The sequence below is a fragment of the Pseudonaja textilis genome, chromosome 1 (assembly GCF_049901715.1).
Source record: "Pseudonaja textilis isolate UNSWEBS1 chromosome 1, rPseTex1.2, whole genome shotgun sequence".
NCBI classification, from domain to species: Eukaryota; Metazoa; Chordata; class Lepidosauria; order Squamata; family Elapidae; genus Pseudonaja; species Pseudonaja textilis.
This window is the reverse complement of record NC_141990.1, coordinates 29,995,859-30,018,131: the sequence shown is the minus strand read 5'-3', so window position 1 is coordinate 30,018,131 and position 22,273 is coordinate 29,995,859. Positions and strand designations below refer to the sequence as shown.

Below are 22,273 nucleotides of genomic sequence, written 5' to 3'. Positions count from 1 at the left end.
GTGCCCTCTGGATATGGTGGGCTAAAAGATCCATAATGGCTTGGTACAAGGTTGGAAAAAGTTGTTTAATTCTACATAAGATCTAAAAGCATTTCCCAATTTTACAAAGCTTCATTTGCTGATTTGGGTTAAGAAACAATTTAAATGAAAAGTGAAGCTCCTGCTATTGTGAGCTGGGCTTGATACTCTTCTCTGCCTTTATATATGTCTTTCTGAGTAGAATAGTACTTCATTCTTCTCCCTGTAATTCTCAATCATCCAGGTCATGGTTGTCCCAAAGGTGCTTTTTCCAAAAGGTAAATGGACTTTCTTGGGGGATTTTTTTTCCTTTGAAAATGTTTCACTTCTTCATCCAAAAAAACTTGGATGAGAAGCAAAATGTTTTCTAAGAAAAACCAAGAAATTCCTGTTGCCTTTTGGAAAAAGCACCTTTGGGTCTTCTGTATAATACCATTCCTATCACTCTTATTTCACAGGAATGTAAGTTTCTTTTGGCTCTGGCTGCATTGGATTTTCTGTGATTTGGAAATACTCCAGAAATGAGTAAAAACAAGATCTGGTTTGGAAGGTGGTTTCAAGAATTTTAACTGATTAAACTGGTGCCTTAAAGCATCAACATTTTCTCTTCTAAATTTGTCAAAAAAAAAAAATGAGTCCCATCAGGATTGAACTCCAAGCTGTGGACAGACTTTGCCCTTAAAGCTGCATTCTAACCGCTGGGTCACCAGGACTCCTTTCTGGCAGATAGCTGGGATTCGCTGGTAAATTTGGCTGTCCAGTTTTTATTTTAGGCACAACGTATTGTGTTGATAGCAATTAAAATTTAAGTTCAATACAGTGGAGTGCAGTAAAAAAAAAGTTTGTTATACAGACCTAGATCTTTTTTCCCCAATTCAATCATGTCCTATTGTGAGAGACTGCCTGGAAAAGTTCCTGCGGTTTTTTTGGCAAGTTTTTTCAAAAGTAGTTTGCTATTGCTTCCTACCTAAAGATGAGAGAAAGTGATTGGCCCAAAGTCATCCAGCTGGCTTTGTGCCTAAAGTGAGATTAGAACTCATGGTCTCTAATCTGCTGACTTAACCACTGCACTAAACCAGCTCTTTTCAAAAATTAACAAAAAAACAAATAGACCTAATGAGTGTAATAGCAATAACACTTAGACTTATATACTGCTGCACAGTGCTTTATAGCCCTCTCTAAGCAGTTTACAGAGCCAGCATATTGCCCCCAACAATCTGGGTCCTCATTTTACTTACCTTGGAATGATGGAAGACTGAGTCAACCTTGAGCCTGTCAGAATTCAACTGTTGGCAGTCAGCCGAATTAGCCTACAATACTGTTCGCTTTAGCAGCCAAAGTAAAAATGTTCATGAAAGAAGCAGTAGTTAGAATCAGTATTGCAGGCTAATTCAGCTCATTGTTACAAGTTTGATCCTAGTATTTAGTATTTATTTGATTTGTCAATCGCTTATAAGATACAGGTATAGGAATAAACATAGTTTTGAATACATGAGATAGATACTTATAAGAAAAATAAAAAGAAACAATAGGACAAGGACAGTAGGCATGATTGGTGCGCTTATGCGACCTCAGGAAGGGGGTGAGGTCAATAGTAGACAGTCTAAGGTTAAAGTTTTGGAGTTTGAAGAAGAAACCACAGAGTCAGGTAGAGTATTCCAAACATTGACCACTCTGTTGCTGAAGTCGTATTTCCTGCAATCAAGTTTGGTGCGGTTAACCTTGAGTTTGTATCTATTGTGTGCTCTTGTATTGTTATGATTGAAGCTAAAGTATTCATTTGCAGGTAGGACATTGCAATGTATTATTTTATATATTATATTTAGATCGGACCAGAGACGGTGTAGTTCTATGTTTTCTAGATCTAGAGTTTCAAGTCTAGTGGCATAAGGTATTCTGCAATGAGTAGAGGAGCGGAGAACTCTTCCTGTGAAATATTTCTGGACTTTTTTTCAATTGTGTTAACATCAGATACATGGTATGGGTTCCAGACTGATGAGTTGTATTCAAGTATAGGTCTAGCAAATGTTTTGTATGCACTAGTTAGTAGTGTGATATTACCAGAGAAGAAGCTACGTAGGATTAGATTAACAATTCTTAATGCCTTTTTGGCTATGTAGTTACAGTGGGCTCTACCACTTAGATCATAAGAGATGAGTACTCCAAGGTCCTTGACAGAGTTTGGATGCTCAACAAGGTCTTGACTATTTGGCATGTATTTTATTTTCTGATTTATTTATTTTTTTGCCAATATGTAAGACAGAGCATTTATTTGTTGAGATTTGAAGTTGCCATTTGATTGACCATTCTGATACATAGTTAAGGTCTTTTTGGAGGGTAGTAGTATTGTCTGTGGTGTTGAAAAGCTTTATATTATCAGTGAAGAGAACGCAGTTGCTCTTAATATGATCACAGAGGTCATTTATGTAGAGTATGAAGAGAGTTGGTCCTAAAACACTGCCTTGGGGGACACCACTGTTGACAGGTACAGAATTTGATAGGACGCTCCCAATTTTGACCATTTGTTGTCTGTTTGACAGGAATGCTTCTATCCAGTTATGTATGTGTCCAGAGATACCATAAGATTTTAGTTTTAGTAGTAGTTTGCCATGTACCACTGAATCAAAGGCTTTAAAGAAGTCTATGTAGATTGCGTCTATTGCTTTGCCCTGATCGAGTTGTGTAGTCCATATGTTTTTGCAGTGTAAGAGTTGCAGATTACAGGATAGTTTTTTTCTGAAACCAAATTGTTTATTAGAGAGTAGGTTGTTTGTCTCTAAGTGGAGGATAATGGATTGGTTAGTAATTGATTCCATGACTTTACAGGTGACACTGCATAAGGAGATTGGTTTGTAATTTTCAACCAGGTTGGGGTCTCCCTTTTAGAAGATGCAGATGACTGTGGCTTGTGACCATAGTTTTGGCAAGGAGCTGGTCCTGAAAGATTTTTCAGAGATTATGCTTAGAGGTTCGGCTATGGCAGTGGATAGCTTTTTTTAAGAAGTAGGCACATATTCCGTCCGGTCCATTAAATAGGGATGGTTTTAGATTGCACAGTGCTTTTTCAACAATGTCTTCTGTAAAATCGATATGTATTAGATCATTGTAGTTGTCTGTGGTTCGACTAGGAAGTACTGGGCATGATCCATTGCTGTTTACAAATACTGAGCCAAAGAATGTGTTAAAGAGGTTTGCTTTGATGGTGTTGTTGTTGCAGTCTTTGCCATTAGATCCTTTCAGGGGTGGGATGGACCTTGAGTCTTTTAGTTTGTTGTTTACAAAATTGTAGAAAGCACGGGTGGAATCTGTGCATAGAAGGTTTTCCTCTTGTTTAATGTGATAATTGGTGCATTCAGTTTTTATCTGGTGGCATAGATTTTTGTATCAGCTTTTGAAGTTGGCAATGTGACCAGATTTGTTTTTTTGCCAAAGTGATCTCTTTTTGGATTGAAGCTTCTTTATTGTTATGGGTAATCTGTTTTTCCTGGTTTTGGTAGTTGTTATTGGTACATATAGTTTGATGGCTCTTTTGATTTCTAGTAAGAATATGTTGTAATGGTCTTCAACAGTATTGCATCCAGTGAATAGAAATTGCCAATCAAGGGATGAGAGATCGTTGTCTATGAGATCATAGTTGCCTTTTTTGAAGTTATAATTGGGGATTTTGTCGTTGTGATGGTTTTTGTGTGGATGTATGTTGAGACAAAAGTCATTCATGTTGTGGTCACTGTTGGAAAGGATTCTTTAATTTGTATTCCGTAAATTGAATTCAAACTATTGCAGAAGATGAGATTGAGGCAGTTGTTAAGCCTAGTATTGTTGGTTACTAGTTATTCCAGTCCCAGATTTGTTACAGCATTGTAGAAGGTTGCATGTATGGGTTCAGTTGTACATTCGTTTAGGGTCCAGTTAATATGAGGTAGGTTGAAGTCACCAAGAAAGATAAAAGCGTGTGGGCAGGATGCTGCCCATGTTAGTAGTGTATTTAGCTTGTCATAATCAGGGGCTCTGTAACATAGTAAGAACTGAAATGTGATATTTAAGGTCAGTTCACAGATAATGGTCTCAGGAAGAGCAAGCTCTTGGGTAACTTGGATGTTTTTTAGATGTGGGGACTTTTTATAGAAGATAGCAACACCACCTCCTGTACGGATTTCACGATCAGATCAGTAAACATGAGGTAATGGAATCAGGGAGAGTTGCGTTGAGCCATGTTTCATAGACAAATATGATGTCGAATTTAGCCGTATTTAGTAAGAGGGGAAATTCAGGTATTTTATTTACAAGGCTTCTTGCATTGAGTAGCTTGCATTTAAGGCCAGTTGTAGTTTGAATTGAGGTAGTTGGGGGCATGCATGCCTAGTCTTGGATGATGGTGAATTGGTTGAACTAGGGTGGGATGTGGAGTTGTGTGTTGTGTGACTTTCTTTTTTTGCATGGTAATCAATGTACAGGTCCTTCTCTCCATTGTCTAGATGATTTTTGAGTTCTATGCATAGTATATGGGAGCGGGCATGTTGTTGTAAGGTTAGGTCAGGACGAGATTGGAGGTTTTTATGGTTGGTGATGTTTTTGGCGAGTGAATTTATAGTATAAATGATTTTACATTTGCTTAATTCATTTTTGCAAATGACTGCAGAAGCGTGGGGCCACAGAGCTGTCTCTGTTTTTGAGCTCTCGGCCAATGCGGGAAATGTCAAGTATTTCATCAGGGGAGATGGTTGATGCTTGATAGTCACTGATGATGTTGCAGACAATTGTGATTATCATCATTGTTGTCGATGTCCTCTAGGCCAAATAAGATGGCGTTAGGATGCTTTCGTTCGCGCTCGACAGCTTCTCTGATGAGGATTGGGATATAATTATTTGTTGGATTTATGTTTTTTTGTGGATTAGGTTGCAGTTGTTGGTTTGTAGCTATTGGATGTTCAGGTTTTTGTGTTGTGTCTTTTTTTTTCAAGGTTAGTTAATCTTTCATTTAACGTGTCCAGGGATGCTACTATGGTGTCAAGGGATGATATTCGCGTTTCTATGGAGTCAACTCTTTCAAACAGGGCTGTATGTTTGTCCAGTTTGGGTTTGCATGGTGGGCAGCTCAAGATTGACTCAGCTTTCCATCCTTCGAAGGACAGTAAAATAAAGACCCAGATTGTTGGGGGAAATATGCTGACTCTGTAAACTGCTTAGAGAGGACTGTAAAACATTATGAAGCAGTATATAACTCTAAGTACTTTTGCTATTACTATGGAAAATGTAAATAGCAACTTGATCCCAAACACCCCTTATAGCATTGTTGTCAGTACCATTATATAAATCCATCACAGCTTTTTGAAGAACTTGTTGGACTCCATTGAAATAAACCGCATTTGCAGGATATTGGAAAGGAGATTGAACAAATAATAGCTGGTTTGAATATTTTTGCTTTTTATGATTTTTTTGGTTGCTATTTTGAAAGCTACTTTTATTTCCTTAATACATGTGGCATGTACGTTGTAGAAAGAAAAAAAAATATTTTTTTCTCCAGGGTGGCAAATTTTAGGCTTGTGGAACCTACTTCTCCTTTCTTTTTTTACCAGAACCTTTAGGTCCACCAAAGTGAGGTAGATGCAAACTAGTGGCTTGAGAAGCATATACTTGCTAAAAAGGAAGATAGTACCTTTAAGCGCATATCCTGCGTCAAAATTAGCACTCAGTAATGGAACAAACCTCATAATTCTTTTCACACGAAAATCTATTCCAGTCCCTTTTGGTGGCAGGGTGAAAAGTTTTAAATTACTTAACTGTAAAAATTATTAAATAATTTTGGAACTGCCAGAGTTGTTTGTAAGATAGGTAGCTATATTTTAAATTGATGGATAATTTATTGTTATGGTTGCAGCGCTGGATCAAGACAATACATCCCAATGCCCAAGACATTCCCTACCTCCATCTCAAATCACATGATTCCCTATGAAAGATAGTCCCAGTATTTTGGCATTTGAACTAAAATTGAAAAAGCTATCAAAAGTATCTCTTTCCCCTCTTAGCTATTAAATAACTTCTTAGAAGAGCCGAGATTGTGCATTGGTTAGAATGCAGTACCAGCTGCCAGCATTTTGAGTCTCACATGCTGAAGGTTGACTCAGCCTTTCATCCTTCTGAGGTCAGTAAAATGAGGACCCAGATTGTTGGGCACAATATGCTGACTCTGTAAACTGCTTAGAGAGGGCTGTAAAATGGTATATAAGTCTAAGTGATATTGCTATTGCTAGAACACTATTTTGTGTTTCTCAAAATTAATTTCCTAAGATGGTTCAGTTAAATACATTCAGCTGAAACAGTTTATGAAACAGCAGTAAATATTTTCACAGCCCTCTTTTTGACTCGTGCAGTATACAGGTCCTTGATGGAAGGTAGGTTAGTAGTAATTGTTTTTTCTGCAGTCCTAATTATTATCTGAAGTCTGTGTCTGTCCCTTGGGTTGCAGAATCAAAACAGACAGTTATAGAGGTGCAGAGGACAGATTGAGCTTCCTGACTTGGCACAGAAAGAACATTCTTTGTTGTGCTTTTTCGATGACATTTCTGATGTTAGATGTCCATTTTAGGTCTTGAGATACAATAGAATCTAAAACCTAGTTTGACTCTCGAACCTAATTTAAATTGAAATGAAATAGACATAGTCCTTGACATACAACCACAATTGAATCCAAAATTTCTGTGGCTAAGCAAGGCAGTTGCTAAATGAATTTTGCCCCCATTTGATGACCTTTTTTGCCACAGATATTAGGCAAATCATTGCACTTAAGTCATTCATATGGTGTTAAGCGAATCTGGCTTCCCCCATTGACTTTCTTTGTTGGGAGCCGGCTGGGAAGGTCACAAATGGCGATCACATGACCCTGGGAGGCTGTAACTGTCGTAAATACACACCCATTGCTATGTGCCCAAATGTTGGTCATGTGATTGTGGGGAAGTGGTCATAGTCATTTTTTTCAGTGCCGCTGTAACTTTGAATGGTCACTAAACGAATGGTTGTAAATCAAGGACTCCCTATACATCTTGACACAGTAACTACAGTGGTGCTCTAGGCCTGTATTGCTTAGCCTGCTTCTCAACTGTTAATCACCTCACAGCGAGATGGGAGACAAAAGTAAACAAATGAATGGAATGGAATGGAATGGAATGGAATGGAATAGAATAGAGTAAGAGTTGGAAAGTACCTTAGAGGTCTTCTAGTCCACCCCCCTGCTTAGACAGGAAACTCTACACAAATGGTGGGATTCAAATTTTTTTACTACCAGTTCTGTGGACGTGGCTTGGTGGGCGTGGTGTGGTGTGGCTTGGTGGGCATGGCAAGGGAAAGATACTGTAAAAACACATTCTCTCACCACCCCATTAACCTGCTTTCCAGCTCCGTTCTCCTTGCAGGGTAACAAAAGAAGACCCAACCAGTCAGGAGGCAGAGAATAAATGGGGGCAGGGCCAGTCAGAAGTGGTATTCCGAACTACTCAAAATTTCCACTACTGGTTCTCCAGAACTGGTCAGAATCTGCTGAATACCACCTCTGCCTACACCACTTCAGACAAATGGTTCTCCAATCGCTTCTTAAAAACTTTCAGTGTTGGAGCATTTACAACTTCTGGAGGCAAGTTGTTCCACTGATTAATTAAAACAACCTCATGCCTTTTCTTCTTATGTCTCTTTCTGCATAAAATAGGCTTGTCCTGGAAAACACTTCAAAAAAGACTTTTCTGTATATAGATAATCCTCAACTTAAAACAGTTCATTTAGTGACTGTTCCAAGTTACAACGGCACTGAAAAAAATGACATGACACTTTTTCACACTTATGAGTCTTGCAGCATCCCTGCGGTCACATGATCAAAATGTGGATGCGTTGCAACTGACTCATATTTATGATGGCTGTAGCATCCTGGGGTCATGTGATCACATATTGCAGCCTTTTGACAAAGTCAATCGAGAAGCCAGATTCACTTAACAACCATGTTACTAACTTAATGACTGCAGTGACTCAACTTTGGCAAGAGATATCCTAAATTGGGGCAAAATTCAGTTTATAACTGTTTAGCTTAGGTACAGAAATTTTGGGCTCAATTGTGGCCATACATTGAAGACTACTTTTAAATAAGTAAGAGAGCCATACTCTTATCTGTTGTCCAGATCTTCCTATACTGTGCTATATTAGACTGGCAAGACTATAAAATAACAAGTAGGCAACACGATACTAATGAACAATGTTTGAGATTTGCAGTGTTTCCAGTAGATCTGTATTTAATATGCCTGCTAGTAGAATCATCTTTATTTGCAAAAAAATAGTATCCACCCCCAGGATTCTTTACGTATGGAATCAATAATTGGAGATAGCCAGACATTTGAAATGCAATAAATAAAAGTTGATATATAAACCTTATGAACCTTACAAATAGGTTCATAAGAATGATAGAGATGATACATTCCAACCAGAAGGCAAGTATACTAATAAAGGGGGAAAATACGGAACCCTTTAAAATAATGAAAGGGGTAAGGCAGGGATGTCCACTGTCACCTTTGCTTTTCATCCTGACCCTAGAAATTTTATTAATCTGAATTAGACAGAACCCAGATATTAAAGGAATTAAAATTTTAAAAAAGGAATATAAAATTCAAGCCTTTGCAGATGACCTGGTATTCTTCATAGAAGACCTGTTGGAGACAAGAAATATTTTAATTAGAGAATTAGAAAAATATGGAGAAGTATCAGGTCTAAAAATTAATAGAGAAAACTCTAAAATGTTAACTAAAAATCTAATGGAGGAACAGAAAAGAGAATTAGAAAGGGCAATAGGTCTCCAAATTGTAAAGAATATTAAATATTTGGAATATGGCTAACTGCAAGATGCTCAATGATGAAAGAAGATAATTATATGAAATTAGTACATTAAATAAAGAAAGATTTGGAATATTGGAGGAAAGTAAAATTATTAGGAAGAGTAGTGATGATCAAGAGTAGTGATGATTTTACCAAAATTATTATACTTACTCCAAACAATCCCAATAAAATTAGATAAAAAATTCTATATAGAACTAGATAAAATTATGCTAAAATTTATATGGTCAGTAAAGAAAGCCAGAATAAAATTAACAGTGTTACAAGACAGTAGAAGCAGAGGTGGCTTTAGGCTCATGAACTGGGAACTTTATTATAATGCGGCAGCATTGATTTGAATTAAGGAATGGGTAAACCTGATCAATAAAAGAATATTAACTTTGGAGGGTCATGATTTACAGACGGGGTGGCATGCCTTTATGGGAAAATAAAAATAAAAAGCAAACATATTTTCATAGACATTTTATGAAAGACTCAGATAAATAAACAAGGAAAACTAAAAACAAATCAGGAATTAAAAGAGCAAAGTATATTCATAGATTGGTGGCCATATTTATATTTACAAAATAGATATAAAAAAGATATGGAATTTACACTGAGCTGCAATAATTAGATAAAAATTTAACAGGCCCAGAAGAGGAATTTATAAGGAAGATGTATAATTACTTATTAAAAGTTACATTAGAAGAGGAGGTAGTAAAAGGCTGCATGATAGTGTGGCCAAAAAAATTTGGTCATAATATTGAATTAGCAGATTGGGAAAAAACGTGGAATAAAAATTATACATTAACAAGATCAGTGGCCTATAAAGAAAATATGTATAAGATGTTTTATAGGTGGCGTTTGCCTCCAGTGAGACTGGCTAAAATGTACCCTAACATGAATCCAACATGCTGGAATTGCAGACAGAACCAAGGTACCTTTTACCATATCTGGTAGTCATGCCCGGAAGCCCAAAAATATTGGATTAAAATATGGAGTTGGCTACAAGAGATAGTAGAAGAGCGAATAGAATTTAAAGTTGTTTCTATTGGGAATAATTCAGGGGAATTATAGAAAGAAGATTAAATATATGCTATTACATATTCTGACAGCTTCAAGAATAATATATGCACAATGTTGGAAACAAAATAGCATGCCTACTGAGGAATTCATAATCCAAAAAATTCTAGACTGTGCTGAAATGGACAAATTGACATTAAAATTAAAAGAAAAAGAAGAGTCGGAATATTACACAATTTGGAATAATTGGTTGAATAATAGAAATAAAGATAAAGTAAGAAAATTATAGATAAAATTAAATGAATGTACACAAAGATGTATAAATGTAGATACTTATATGAGATTGATGTGTAGAACAATGTGTATAATAATGATGACACAGTACTGTTAAAATCAAAATTAATGTGTGTTAAAGGTGAAAAAGAACAATAAAAATTATTACCAAAAAAAGGTTGATATATAAATATAAATAAATTGTAGTCACATGCCCTAGGGAAAAAAGCAAAGATGAACAAGGATAGGAGAAAGTGTCTTTAGATGCTAAGCTACTTAGTAGAGCATGATTACCACTTTTCCTTGTGATAAGTGGCTATTTTGTGACATATGAGGCTCATACCAAAAATATCTTTTTACACTAAAGCTATTAAAACTTAATTCTCAACAAATCTGTGACTAATAGGGTGGGGCAGGAGGGAATATAGCTAATTAGAACCAAATATCCATATTCAAAAATAAAGGAGAATTTGATTTGGAAATGAAATTTATTTTGGAAATGAAAAAGACACCTTAATGCCCACCTTATATTTGTGGTTTTCTGATGTGGGTATCATTCAATGAAGTCTGTAAAGCACTAACGATGTAAAGCACTGTGAAGCTGTATATCAGTCTAAGTCTAAGTCATGGTCAAGTAAGGCCTGCATAGAGACCAGCCCTGTTCCAGTGCATTTGATCCACTTTCTTGATTTCTGAATGGTGGTGGTAGAGTACATTATTGAATCCTCCCTACAACTGGGAAATCTGTGTATTTAAAGTCCCTTTTGGACCATCACCCTTGGTGTCTGAAAGTCTAAATCTTTCTCCTCTAGGAAAAGAAGTTTGTGTGGTTGTCCTTCACACAGTCTTTTTAAACTTGAAAGAAGACTCTCTATTCTCTAACTTGGCTTTTACAGAAGTTCAAAGAACAGAGAGAAACATTGGCAAGAAACACACAGAAAATACATAGAAATATCTTCAAATGGCAAATATGTGGGAGCATCCCTCTTCCAATGAGAACTTTAAGATCTTTGGATTTCAAAAACCTAGAATTCCTCAGCCAACATAGAGAAATGCACATCAAGAGACACATTTCTCTTAGAATGTTTCTTTACATTGGTAATTCGATTTCTTCTGAGGAAATAGCTATAATTCAAAGACAGATCACATGCTATGCATGCAGAAATGATGAATTTCATTTTTATCATCTCTCATTTAAAAGATCACATGTAATAGGAGAATTACTGATAATTTACTAAGATTTACTTGCACTGATTTTGATTGGTACTTATATTTTCCCCCCAGGTTCGATTGGTACCTATATTTTCCCTCCAGGTTGGAAATCTAGACTTGATAGATCAAGTGAAACAAAGTGATAGTGACTTAATGGGAAGTGGCCTATTATATTGTTTTTCACGCACCAATATAATATGCAACTTTTGTTCTTTATTTCAGCCAGCTTCCTCAGAAACAGGGTTTCCATTATACTCTTTTTAAAAAAAACCTGTATGTGTATTTATATTACATAATTCTTTCTCTCACACATCTCCAGACAACTTGTATGAAAAAGGCAATGTTTTCTTAAGATTTCAGGAGATCAGATTGTTGATTAAAGTAAGAATTCATATTCCACTCTTCTTTCAAAGAGTTAAAGAAGCTGGGTATTATGTTTTAGAGAACTTCTAATACAGAGCTCATGCATTCAGAAATCAGACTAATAGTCTAAAATGGCCATTTTTCAGCTAACTGATCCCATGAATTGTAAAATCATGTCCTTTTCTTTTCATCTTCATAATCACATTGCAGAACAGATGCGGCTCTGGGCTGAAAGATCTGAACTTAGCCATTCTGGGTTAATAACAATCTGTGATAAATAGCCTTTTCTCTTCTGAGTCTCTGTCTCTTATTTTGTAGTTCTAGCAAAGTACAGTTTGGAGAACATCCTTGTTTTAACACCCTTTGTCTTTCTTTTCTCACCATTGTAATGAATAACAAGACTGCATATCTCTGTATAAAGAAACTATTTGGGTCTCACCATTGACAGACCAGCCAGTGTATGGACCAGAATTTAGCCTTCCATTGCCCAGTTGACCAGGTTTCCTGGCATCAGAAAGAAAATAATTTTTTCTGTGTGCATTTTGTGTTCAAAATAAATACATCTTGTTAGCAATTGTTACACTATGCCTCAGCACTCTCCAAAAATTTGTGCCCAACCAAATCAGAAGTACTGTATATACACTTAATATTCATTCCTTAGCAGGACAGATGCATCAAACACTTTAGTCATATGTATAGGTAGATCTGATTATGAAAGAGAAGCCACAGCTGTAGTAGCAAAAAACCTCAAACAGCATATGATGGGTGTCCTTTTGGGTACAAAAGAAGAGATACGATAGTGCTAACAGATGGGACTAGTAATTCAAATTCATCACTTCCTCTTACTAGTATATCTTAAGCAGGAATTCAGCCCACAAGGTTTAAAGGCCATGAAGATCACATAGCCAATGATCAATTTTGCCTCATAACCTCAAAGGGCAAGCAACCCATTCTGCAAACAGACATCCTGAGTAAAGAAATCCCACAAAAGATATGGCTTTATCCCAATCCTATCTCCTAGCCAAGACTTGATTAACCAGGAGGCAACAAGTTTCCATCATTGCATATATCTAGGTTGTTATACTTCAGGAATTGTGTTTGAATCTGTGCTTGTATGAACTATGGTGGAATACATGTTGCAGAGATTGAAGCTAGATTATGCTTGATTTCCAACACCAAAGCCTAGACTGAATTGTGTGTCATCCTAAGGAGAAATGGCACTTCACTCCTAGTGCAGTTGAATCTGGCTTCTCTTCCACAGTTCAGTGATGAAAAACAACATAAAAATGAAATAAGTTTGTGGGCCTCTGATACCTTTCAAACATAGCAAGGGATTCCAGAATCTTCTGTAATATTGTAAACTTTTACCTTTTATAATAAGAAATCAGATGGACTATCAGTTTGAGAGGAGTCCAACCTGTATTAATGTTAAATCATTCCATGCATTTTTAAATGTGCCTATTCCTTTAAAAAAATCTACATATTATATATTGAATTCATAGTAATGAATCTGTAGCAATGCTGTAATATTTGAAATAGATTTAAAATGAAAGTTGCACTTCTGATTCTTTCTCTTAAAAAGCAGTCTGTAGCTTAAATGCTAAAGTTACAGTCCGTGGTTTCTCTTGTTAACGTCATACAAAGGATATTTGAACTACATATAGTGAGCCTTCTATAAACTTTATGTCATACTTAAACTTTTTTAAGGTTAATCTGATACTTGAAAGGATTGAGGTTTTGAGATAAATTTAAAGCTAGAGATTACCAGCTCTGTCCAGTTTCTGCACTCTTTGGTGGCAACTTAATCTATTGTCTTTTGCAAATAATTGTTTCTTTTCATACCATTAAACTCTTTTGGTTGGAGAGATCTGCAAACTGAGGTGCAATAATGTCTTTTCATTGAGTACCATCTCAAGATGTGACAGTAGACCTGACAAAACATTAAATTTAGGACTAACCTAAGACTCATTGATTTCTATGAGTCTGCTCTATGAGTGAAAACAATCTGGATTCAATTCAATGAGACATTCAAAACATTTTTTAGTCTGCCTGTAGAATTCTCCAACTACTGGCAATTTCCACATCTTGCTCCCCCCCACCCCTCCAGCTCCCAAGCATTTTCCAAATGTTAAAAAAGAGGGATTTTTTTTGTGAAACTCACATTACTGATATTTCTCTTAGAAATCTCTGCCCTGTTAACAGAGCACCCAGGGCTTTTCATCATACTCCTCACCATCATGCCTTATTGCCCTGTTTTTGTGCCTAGCTTTCATTTCTATCTGCTGAAACCAGGGCCTGAAAATCAACATGCAGTCATCTTTTACTCACTCCATAGATGATGTTACATTCATACAGCTTTCAACATTCTAAAATTTGCATATGCATAATTTTTAAATCATCTTCCTTCATTTCTCCTTCCCATAATCCTATTCTGCTCAGAATGGCATCTGTTAAGTAGATTAATGAGATGTATCCAATCTGCAACCTCTTAGAAGAGCTTTGAAATTGCAAGTTTGGTAATGTTTTACTATCCTATTTTAATTGCCACAGGGCTTATCCATGCTGTTTAAAAACTGTAGCACAATATCTATAAAGTGCTGCTTCCAGGCAGTATGCACTTATTAATCTTTTTCACCACCAATCTTCCTTCACCACTATCTCTTTCTTACAATCACCAGCAGCCTTTCAGGGGTCTGTTTTTCTGATTGTCTTTTATAAATTCAAGGAGAAATATAAACAAATACATGGAACACTGAGGAGTATTAACAAGTTATTTTATTTAATTATTTATTTTTATTTTACAATATTTCAAAGTTGATAAGGCCACCCAGCTCAGTTATTGTGATTCTGGGTGGTATACAACATAAACACCCACTAACAACAATAACAATAAACAAGATATGAGCAGCAATAGCAATAGTACTTATACACCTTATAGTGCTTCACAGCTCTTTCTAAGTAGTTTACAGAGTCAGCATATTTCTCTCAACAACCTGGCTCTTCATTTTACCAACCTTGGAAGACTGGAAGGCTGAGTCAACCTTGAGCCAGTCAGAATCAAACTGCTGGCAGTTAGCAGAATTAGCCTGCAATACTGCATTCTAATCACTGTGTCACCATGGCTCTTACAAAAGTAAAATGCAAAATGGCAACCAACTCAGAGAAGGGACTCCCACTTAGCTGACCGCTATTACCCGGAGTAAGAGCCAGGCAGTAAGGTCTATATAAATCTGTATTTTATCAAAGCTTTTAAAATTTTAAAATATTAAATCGAATAATTTGTCCTTTTCTACTTCCTGCATTTCAACCACAAGATGAGACGAGGTCTTTCCTAAAGGCAAGAAGAGTTGTGGCATGTTGTATACTGAAGAAAGAGGAAAGATCATTCCAGAGAGAATGGGCAATATGCTGATTAGGGAATTCTGGGAGTTGAAGTCCATGTATCTTAAAGTTGCCAAGTTTGAAAAAGACCATTTAGAACTAAGGAGAAATTTCCTGACAGTGTGAATGGCTTGCCTTCATAAGTTATCACTTGAGGGTTTTTTTTAAAAAAGACTGGAGAAACATTTGTTTGAAATGGTATAGGATCTCCTGCTTGAGCATGGGGTTGGTTTAGAAGACCTCCAAGGTCCCCTCAAACTTTGTTATTCTGTTAGATGGTGGCTACTAGTTACTTATAACATTGTAAGACTCCCTTTATAAGCTGTCTTGAACTCTCAAAGGGAAAGGCAAAATGTAAAGACAATAAAATAAATCAAGGCAAAAGTAGCAATTTTTTTTTAAAAAAAATAACATGTCAGTGGGCAGAAATGAGAAGAAGTTTGATAAAAACAAAATGACAGCATCTTTGCCATCAATCATATGGAGAAAAGGGGGTGAGCCAAATATAACTATCAAAGAAATGAAACTCAGAGCACAGGTTTGAGAAAGTCTGACCTATAATAAGTATGCAGAGATCTCCATTCTATAAATATATATCCTAATCATATCCACAATTTAATCTTAATAATTGGGAAGCAGAACTTCTGAACAATGGGAATTATTGTCTTAGTTCATTCTTCAGTTTTTTTGGCAAACTCCTGACCAAGTAGAGGTTCAAAAAATAGCAGTAAGGTATTTTTATAAGATGACGTATCATTGTTATTTAATACCTTATAAATTGTCAAAGTTGGATAGTGGTGTGGTGTGTTAAATACATAGTGGAAATGTTATCAGTCCAAAGGTACCAATTTTTATTACCTTTGGTGGACATGTAAGAAAGCTAAGAATTATTGGGATCAGATAAGTGCTTTAATTTAGGGAATCATTAAAACACGTGTACAATTGAAACCAGAGATTTTTCTTTTAAGTTTGACGGATAAGCAGCTTGAGAAAAAAACATGGGACTTTGTATCTATGTATGATAACAGCAAGACTTTTCTATTGTGAAGTTAATATAATTGGCTAAAACGGCAAAACTAACTATTTTGATTAAAGAAAACACTTTGTCTAGTGTCATTTCTATATGATGATCACTTAAATGATTTTTTTTATTTTGGGATTTGTCAATTAAATGTTTATGATTATAGAAATACTGTGCACTATTGAATTTTAGATTTAGTAAATATAAACATTTGTATTAACAAAAGTTAGAAGTTATTTTCTTATTTTTTTCTTTATTTCATGCACTTTCCCCTTTTTTTCTTTTAAATTGTGTGTGTGTGTGTGTGTGTGTGTGTGTGTGTATGTGGGTGTGGGTGGGTGTGTGTTTTCTTAAGTTTTCGCGGGTATATATATATATATATATATATATATATATATATATGGTATTCAGCTTTGTTCGGGTATTTTCCCACGTCATTATAGTTGTGCTTTTAAAGTTGTAGCAACATTTCAGCAGAATCTCATCTGCCATCATCAGGCTTCTGTATTGTGTTCGTCTGTGAGTCAGACTTTTACAGCCGTTTTAGTCTGATTCACAGACGAACATAATACAGAAGCCTGATGATGACAGATGAGATTCTGCCGAAACATTGCTACAACTTTAAAAGCACAACTATAATGACATGGGAAAATACCCAAACAAAGCTGAATACCATACATGTAAGTACCCGCGAAAACTTAAGAATATATAAAAAGTATATACAATGAAAAAAATTAGTAGCAGTAAGGTTTCTTTTTAGTCAACTTAATCTCCTTGTGACTTGAGATATATTCCTTGCACTTATCCTGGCAACAGAAAGGAAAGACTTTTTCATTCCCTTTTTGCGGGAATATTTTTTTCCCCAACTTCCCTGTCTAGTATATAGCCCTGGGGTCTCCTGGTAGTCTCCCATCCAAATTCCAACCAGATCTAACCCATTCTCTTGTATAGGGCCGACCAAGTCAAACCCCTTCTTCTTTTGAGAGGGAAGCTCAAAAGGTGAGAAGTGAGCAAAGCGAGGGTCACTGACCACAGCTCAGTGGGTTTGAGTGTGAATTGCAGTGAGGCATCCCCCGTCACTCACGAAAAGGAGGGGCGCGCTGGCCGCGATCAGCTCAGCCTCCTCGCGTGAAGCGTTTGCATGTTAAAGTAGCTTGAAAATCGAGGAGGCGGGAGGCGGTCCCTCCTTTGACATTTAAGCAAAGAAAATTATAGGTAATTCTTTCACTGACAGACATCGACGGGGAAGTGATTTGCCTAGGTCTCGGGAAATTCCCTGACGGTAACGAGTAAGCGCACAGAGAGGAAGATCTTAACTACCAGACAAGCAGCACTCAGACGCGGAATAGGCAAGACGGAGGCTGCCGCCTGAACGAGAAGCAGCTCAGCGGACGCCAGCCTCAGCGGGAGAAGGTCCCACCATGGCCGGTAAGCGCTCGAATCGCGCGGTCGGGCTCTGTCGGATCGAGGTCAGCAAGGCGGCCTCGTACCGTTTGCTCGACATGATTGTCCAGAAAAAGGGCAGAGATCAAGGCGCAGAGGCCTCAGGAAGTCTGTTCCTATACTAACAGTTCCTCCGCACTCACTTTAGTTTCTGTCCCTGGGGCCGAAGAAACTATTTTCTTTCTGGACAGTTGGACAGAAAACCACATCTGGAGAGAAGCTTGCTTATAAGATACAGGGGTTCTAGAGTATTGACAAATGCTTTGCTTACTTCTTGATCCTTTCCCTTTTTTGCAGGCTAGGGGATGTGATGGCGGATAGTTAGATTAATCGTTTGAATGTTTTCCTGGTGTGACAGTACCCGGAGAAAACTTTTGATGGTGTGAGGCCAGGTTTTGTAAACTGCTCAGTGCAGGCAAAATAAAATCAAAATTACACACACAAAATCCTCCGATGGTGCTCAATGTCAGAAGTGACTCATCAGTTAAAGAGAAATCCCCACACCCATCTCATCCATTCCTCCTTTTTTTAATCTTTATTTTTTCTTAATTTTCAAATGTTTTGTATTACCTTTTAATCTTTTTATTATGCTGTTATGGAGGGGCAGCATATTATTAATTATGAATATTAATATAATTAATTGTAAAAATTAATTTAGACGACCCCTAGGTAGCCATTTAAATCTCCTTAGATACATACTATTTTTATTTTGCACTTTATAGGTTCTTCCAAGCTAAAATGTTACTTTCAGCTGCTTGGAAAAAGAATAGGATACAGATATAATAATTCAGTAATTGATGAAATACTAGAATCAATATAGCATTGATTAAGTCAGTTGCTGTTTGCTATCTGAGAAGGATCCATACTATTTTGTAGCAATGAAAAGAGAGCCTTGTGACAGCTTCAGATCTATTATAGCAAAACTTTATATTTTGTCAAAAGCTGGTATTTAAAGTCTCACAAAGTCTCTTTGTTTTGATATTTAGATTGTTAGAGCACTTCAGGTTTACATCTCAACTTTTATGTCTCCACTATAATAGGTAACTTTGAGGCATTAAAATCATTTTTTCACTGACAGCTTCAACTTTTCTGAATAAGAACAGCTTTGAACAAACATGCTTAAATAACTGAAAAATGAGGTAGAGTGGAATTGGAAAGACACAGAGACTATCCTAAGTCATAATTAATGTAGTTTAAAAAAAAAAGAATTATAGTGAGTATTTATTGTCCTACCACTTACTGTCATTCAATTTTGGAACTTGCTGGATACTTTCTTGCTGTATTGGTCTATTCTTGGTACTGAAATCTGAACTGGTGCCTCCAAACAATGGAGGTTCTGCATAGTTACTGTTTGATTTCAGCTGTTGCCTTTTTGAATTGCCTCTTTTATCTGCAATATAGCCTAAGATATGAAGGGAAGGCAGTGAAGATGGGAAAGTAGACAAAATTCATCTCAATTTTGTATGTTTCTTCAAATACCCCTCACTGATTCCAAGTTGATTTATTTCCACATAAGCACTGTAACGATGTCTTTCTAAACAGAGATGAAAATTGCACAGATTTCCATCTAAATTTCTAATGGAGAGCCATGAATAGGCTACATTTTGTTTTTAAGGGATGTTTTTAGGTTTCTCAAAATCAAAATCTTCCATTTATCAGTATTGAAATAATCCTTATAGCATTTTTTACTGAAAACAACTATTAATAACATGTTTTGAAACTGTTTTTTAACATTATTAATTACATCAATTTTTCTTTACCTGCTATGCTGGCTTCGAAGTTATTTGAAAGTTACAAAGTAGTACAATATCATTTTTACTAATAAATAGAAGTAATTGGTGGAAGAGAAATACAGTATAATATTATTCAGAAACTTTTACCTCTTACAACTGTGAATGTATAATGTAATATTTTGCATATGAAACTTATAGTATATAGTATTTCATTCTATATGATTTGAGGCATTAAAAACTCTACATTTAAGCCTTGTATCTCTTTCATCATTGCATTCAGAATTTCACATATCACAGAAATATCTTAAATTTCTTTTGCCAGCGTCATTTTGTGAGATTATTTATACAATGAAATGTTGATTTCAAGACCTTTTGTTTTTGATATGAAATAGTAACTTGAAGGATATTATAAAATGTACCACACTGGGAAAGCTCATACTGTTATATACCAAGCCATGAATGAACCTTTCACTTACACACTTTTACTTCTCTCTTTTCTTGAGCAAACAAAAAACAAGGAAGTCTTCAGTTAAATACAGTTTCCTGTTTTATTCAAGCTGGTGACATGATTTTCTATTTAAATATTTAATATTTGTTCTCTCAATGGATATCAAGGAAGAATGTACTCAATACACAGTGCAATGATTTACTAATACTCTTTAAACATAATCCAAAGATTGGTCAAATTTCCTTGTCTTGATGTTGAAATTAAATTACTGGCACCATTCATATATTGGGCATTTTCAATTATATTGGTGGAAAGACAGGATTTGTAGGTGCAACTTGTAAAATCTAAATGACAAAATACATTTTAAAATATAGAAGAAAGGAAAAACTACTGTATTTTTTCCTGCATTCTCTGAACTTACATATGTGGACATTTCAAATGAGAATACCACAAAGGAGAGAAAGATTATATCATTTTACATAAGGTACTAAGCTTTTTCTGCATACAACAGTAGGTAGGAGGGTTTAGTGAACTGGTGTAACAAAAACAGCCTCATTTTAAACGTAAGAAAAATGAAAGAGATTGTTGTCGATTTCAGAAAAGGCAGGCACAGCCACACACCTCTACGTATTAATGAGTCACCTGTGGAGGTGGTTAGCAGCATCAAGTTTCTGGGTGCGCAACTAACAAGTAGGCTAGCTTGGTCACTCAACAGTGAGACACTGGCAAAGTGGGCACAGCAGCACCTGCATTTTCTGCGTCACATGAGAAAAGTTCACCTTTCTTCCCCTGTCCTTATCACTTTTTATAGAGGGACAATTGAGAGCATCCTGTCATATTGCATTACTGTCTGGTTTGGAAGCATTATTGCTTCAGACAGGAAAGCGGTGCAGAAAGTGGTGAGGATAGCAGAAAAGATCATTGGTAGTTTATTTCCTTCTATCCAGAACATAGCATATAAGTGATGCTTGAGCAGGGTCCTCAGGATTGTCTAGGATGCTACACATCCTCTTCACAACCTGTTTTCCTTATTACCTTCTGGGAGGAGACTTTGTGGTATCCAAAACAGAACATCTAGATTCAGTCAAAGTTTTGTTCCTTATGGCATCAACCTTGTGAACTCTCAAAGTTTCCCTTTCCACTACATATTCAAAATGGACAGTGATGTGTGTGTGTGTCTATGTACAGTGCAGGTATTTATGTATGTATATAGCGTGTGTATATATGTATTTGGGTAGATACACACTTTTACTTGAGAGCAGGCAACAGAATTTCATTTTTAATGTGGGCCAATGTGCTCACAGTAAAAAAAATGACAACAAAGTTATTTTATCTTATATGTATAGCACCATGGATTTTCCTGGGCAAAGGCAATGCATGAAAAGAAATGGGAACTTCGAGGCCTGATATTATGGTCTAGGGGTCTATTGGTTTGAGGAATGAAAGGAAAGCCTCACTGAAGGCAGTAAAGGGGTGTCAAACTCACAGCCCATGGGCTGGATGCATCATATGCTGGCCACGCCCACCCCCAGTTTAGCAAAGGGGGAAAGTTGTGATACATCATGTGATGATGGTGTGACAACGCGAGTTTGACAACCTTGCAGGAGACTATTGAGCTAATTACAGGCTAATATCAATAAAGATAAAAAACTTACTGAAACAGAAAAAAACATCTGACTTCTTTTGTGGCAAGCAGGTGCCTTTTGGATAGTCCAGTCATGCCTTCCTTATAACATCAAGACTTCCTGGAACCCAGAGGTACAATTTTTTTTTAAAGGAGAAGCTATACAACTGAATTAATTTCAATCATTAATCATCATTAATTTCAATACATTTTTAAATTTATTCTATTTTTATTCAGAGTTTTCGATAAATGCTCAGCGAACTATATGTGGATCAGATTTTGCCCATAGCAAAATATGAGGTAGGTAGGGTTGAGTGACAGTGGCTGCCTTAAATCACTAATTGAGCTCTGTGATCAACATCGTGAACATGGCACTATCTAATATGAATACTGAGAGGCTTGGTTGACACATTGCATTAAGCGATAGTTTTATTAAAATTAGGGATGGGGAGGAAAAGAGCTACAACAAATACATAAGAAGCATATACAAAAGACAAATAACATACAGTAGGTATTCTTTAGGTTAGTTATTCTCAGCTTATAATCTATTAAGTGATCTTTGGTGAGAATCTGTAGAGGGCCTGTAGTTCATGTGTTAAATAAAAATAATTGTATATATATTTATATGTTGAATAATAACTGAAAGCTCACAGGATGGCCAAATCTTTTTTTTAAACATGGTTTCACACTTTTTACACGAAGTCTCAAGGTATTTTAATGACAGTGTGAATTTATGACCATCTGTAATTGTTTGTTTATTTGTTGTTTGTTTGTTTAACTAGAGTATCTTGAGGAAACTGTTTGGGAGGGTTTTATGTGTATAATGGCATCCATAGACTCTGGTTTGCTTGCACAAAGAAGCTACCTGCAGAAGCTTTCTCTCACAA

General features: G+C 36.2%; 1 protein-coding gene across 1 annotated transcript in view; it reads left to right on the top strand.

Moving 5' to 3' along the window:
- The first annotated feature begins 17,268 nt into the window (after nt 1-17,268).
- The window catches only part of REL (REL proto-oncogene, NF-kB subunit), a 48,586-nt gene continuing 43,581 nt past the window's right edge, over nt 17,269-22,273 (top strand). The window contains exon 1 of the mRNA XM_026696061.2: nt 17,269-17,566. Coding sequence (XP_026551846.1) covers nt 17,560-17,566 — 7 coding nt within the window. The 5' untranslated portion in view covers nt 17,269-17,559. The remainder of the gene's footprint in view (nt 17,567-22,273) is intronic.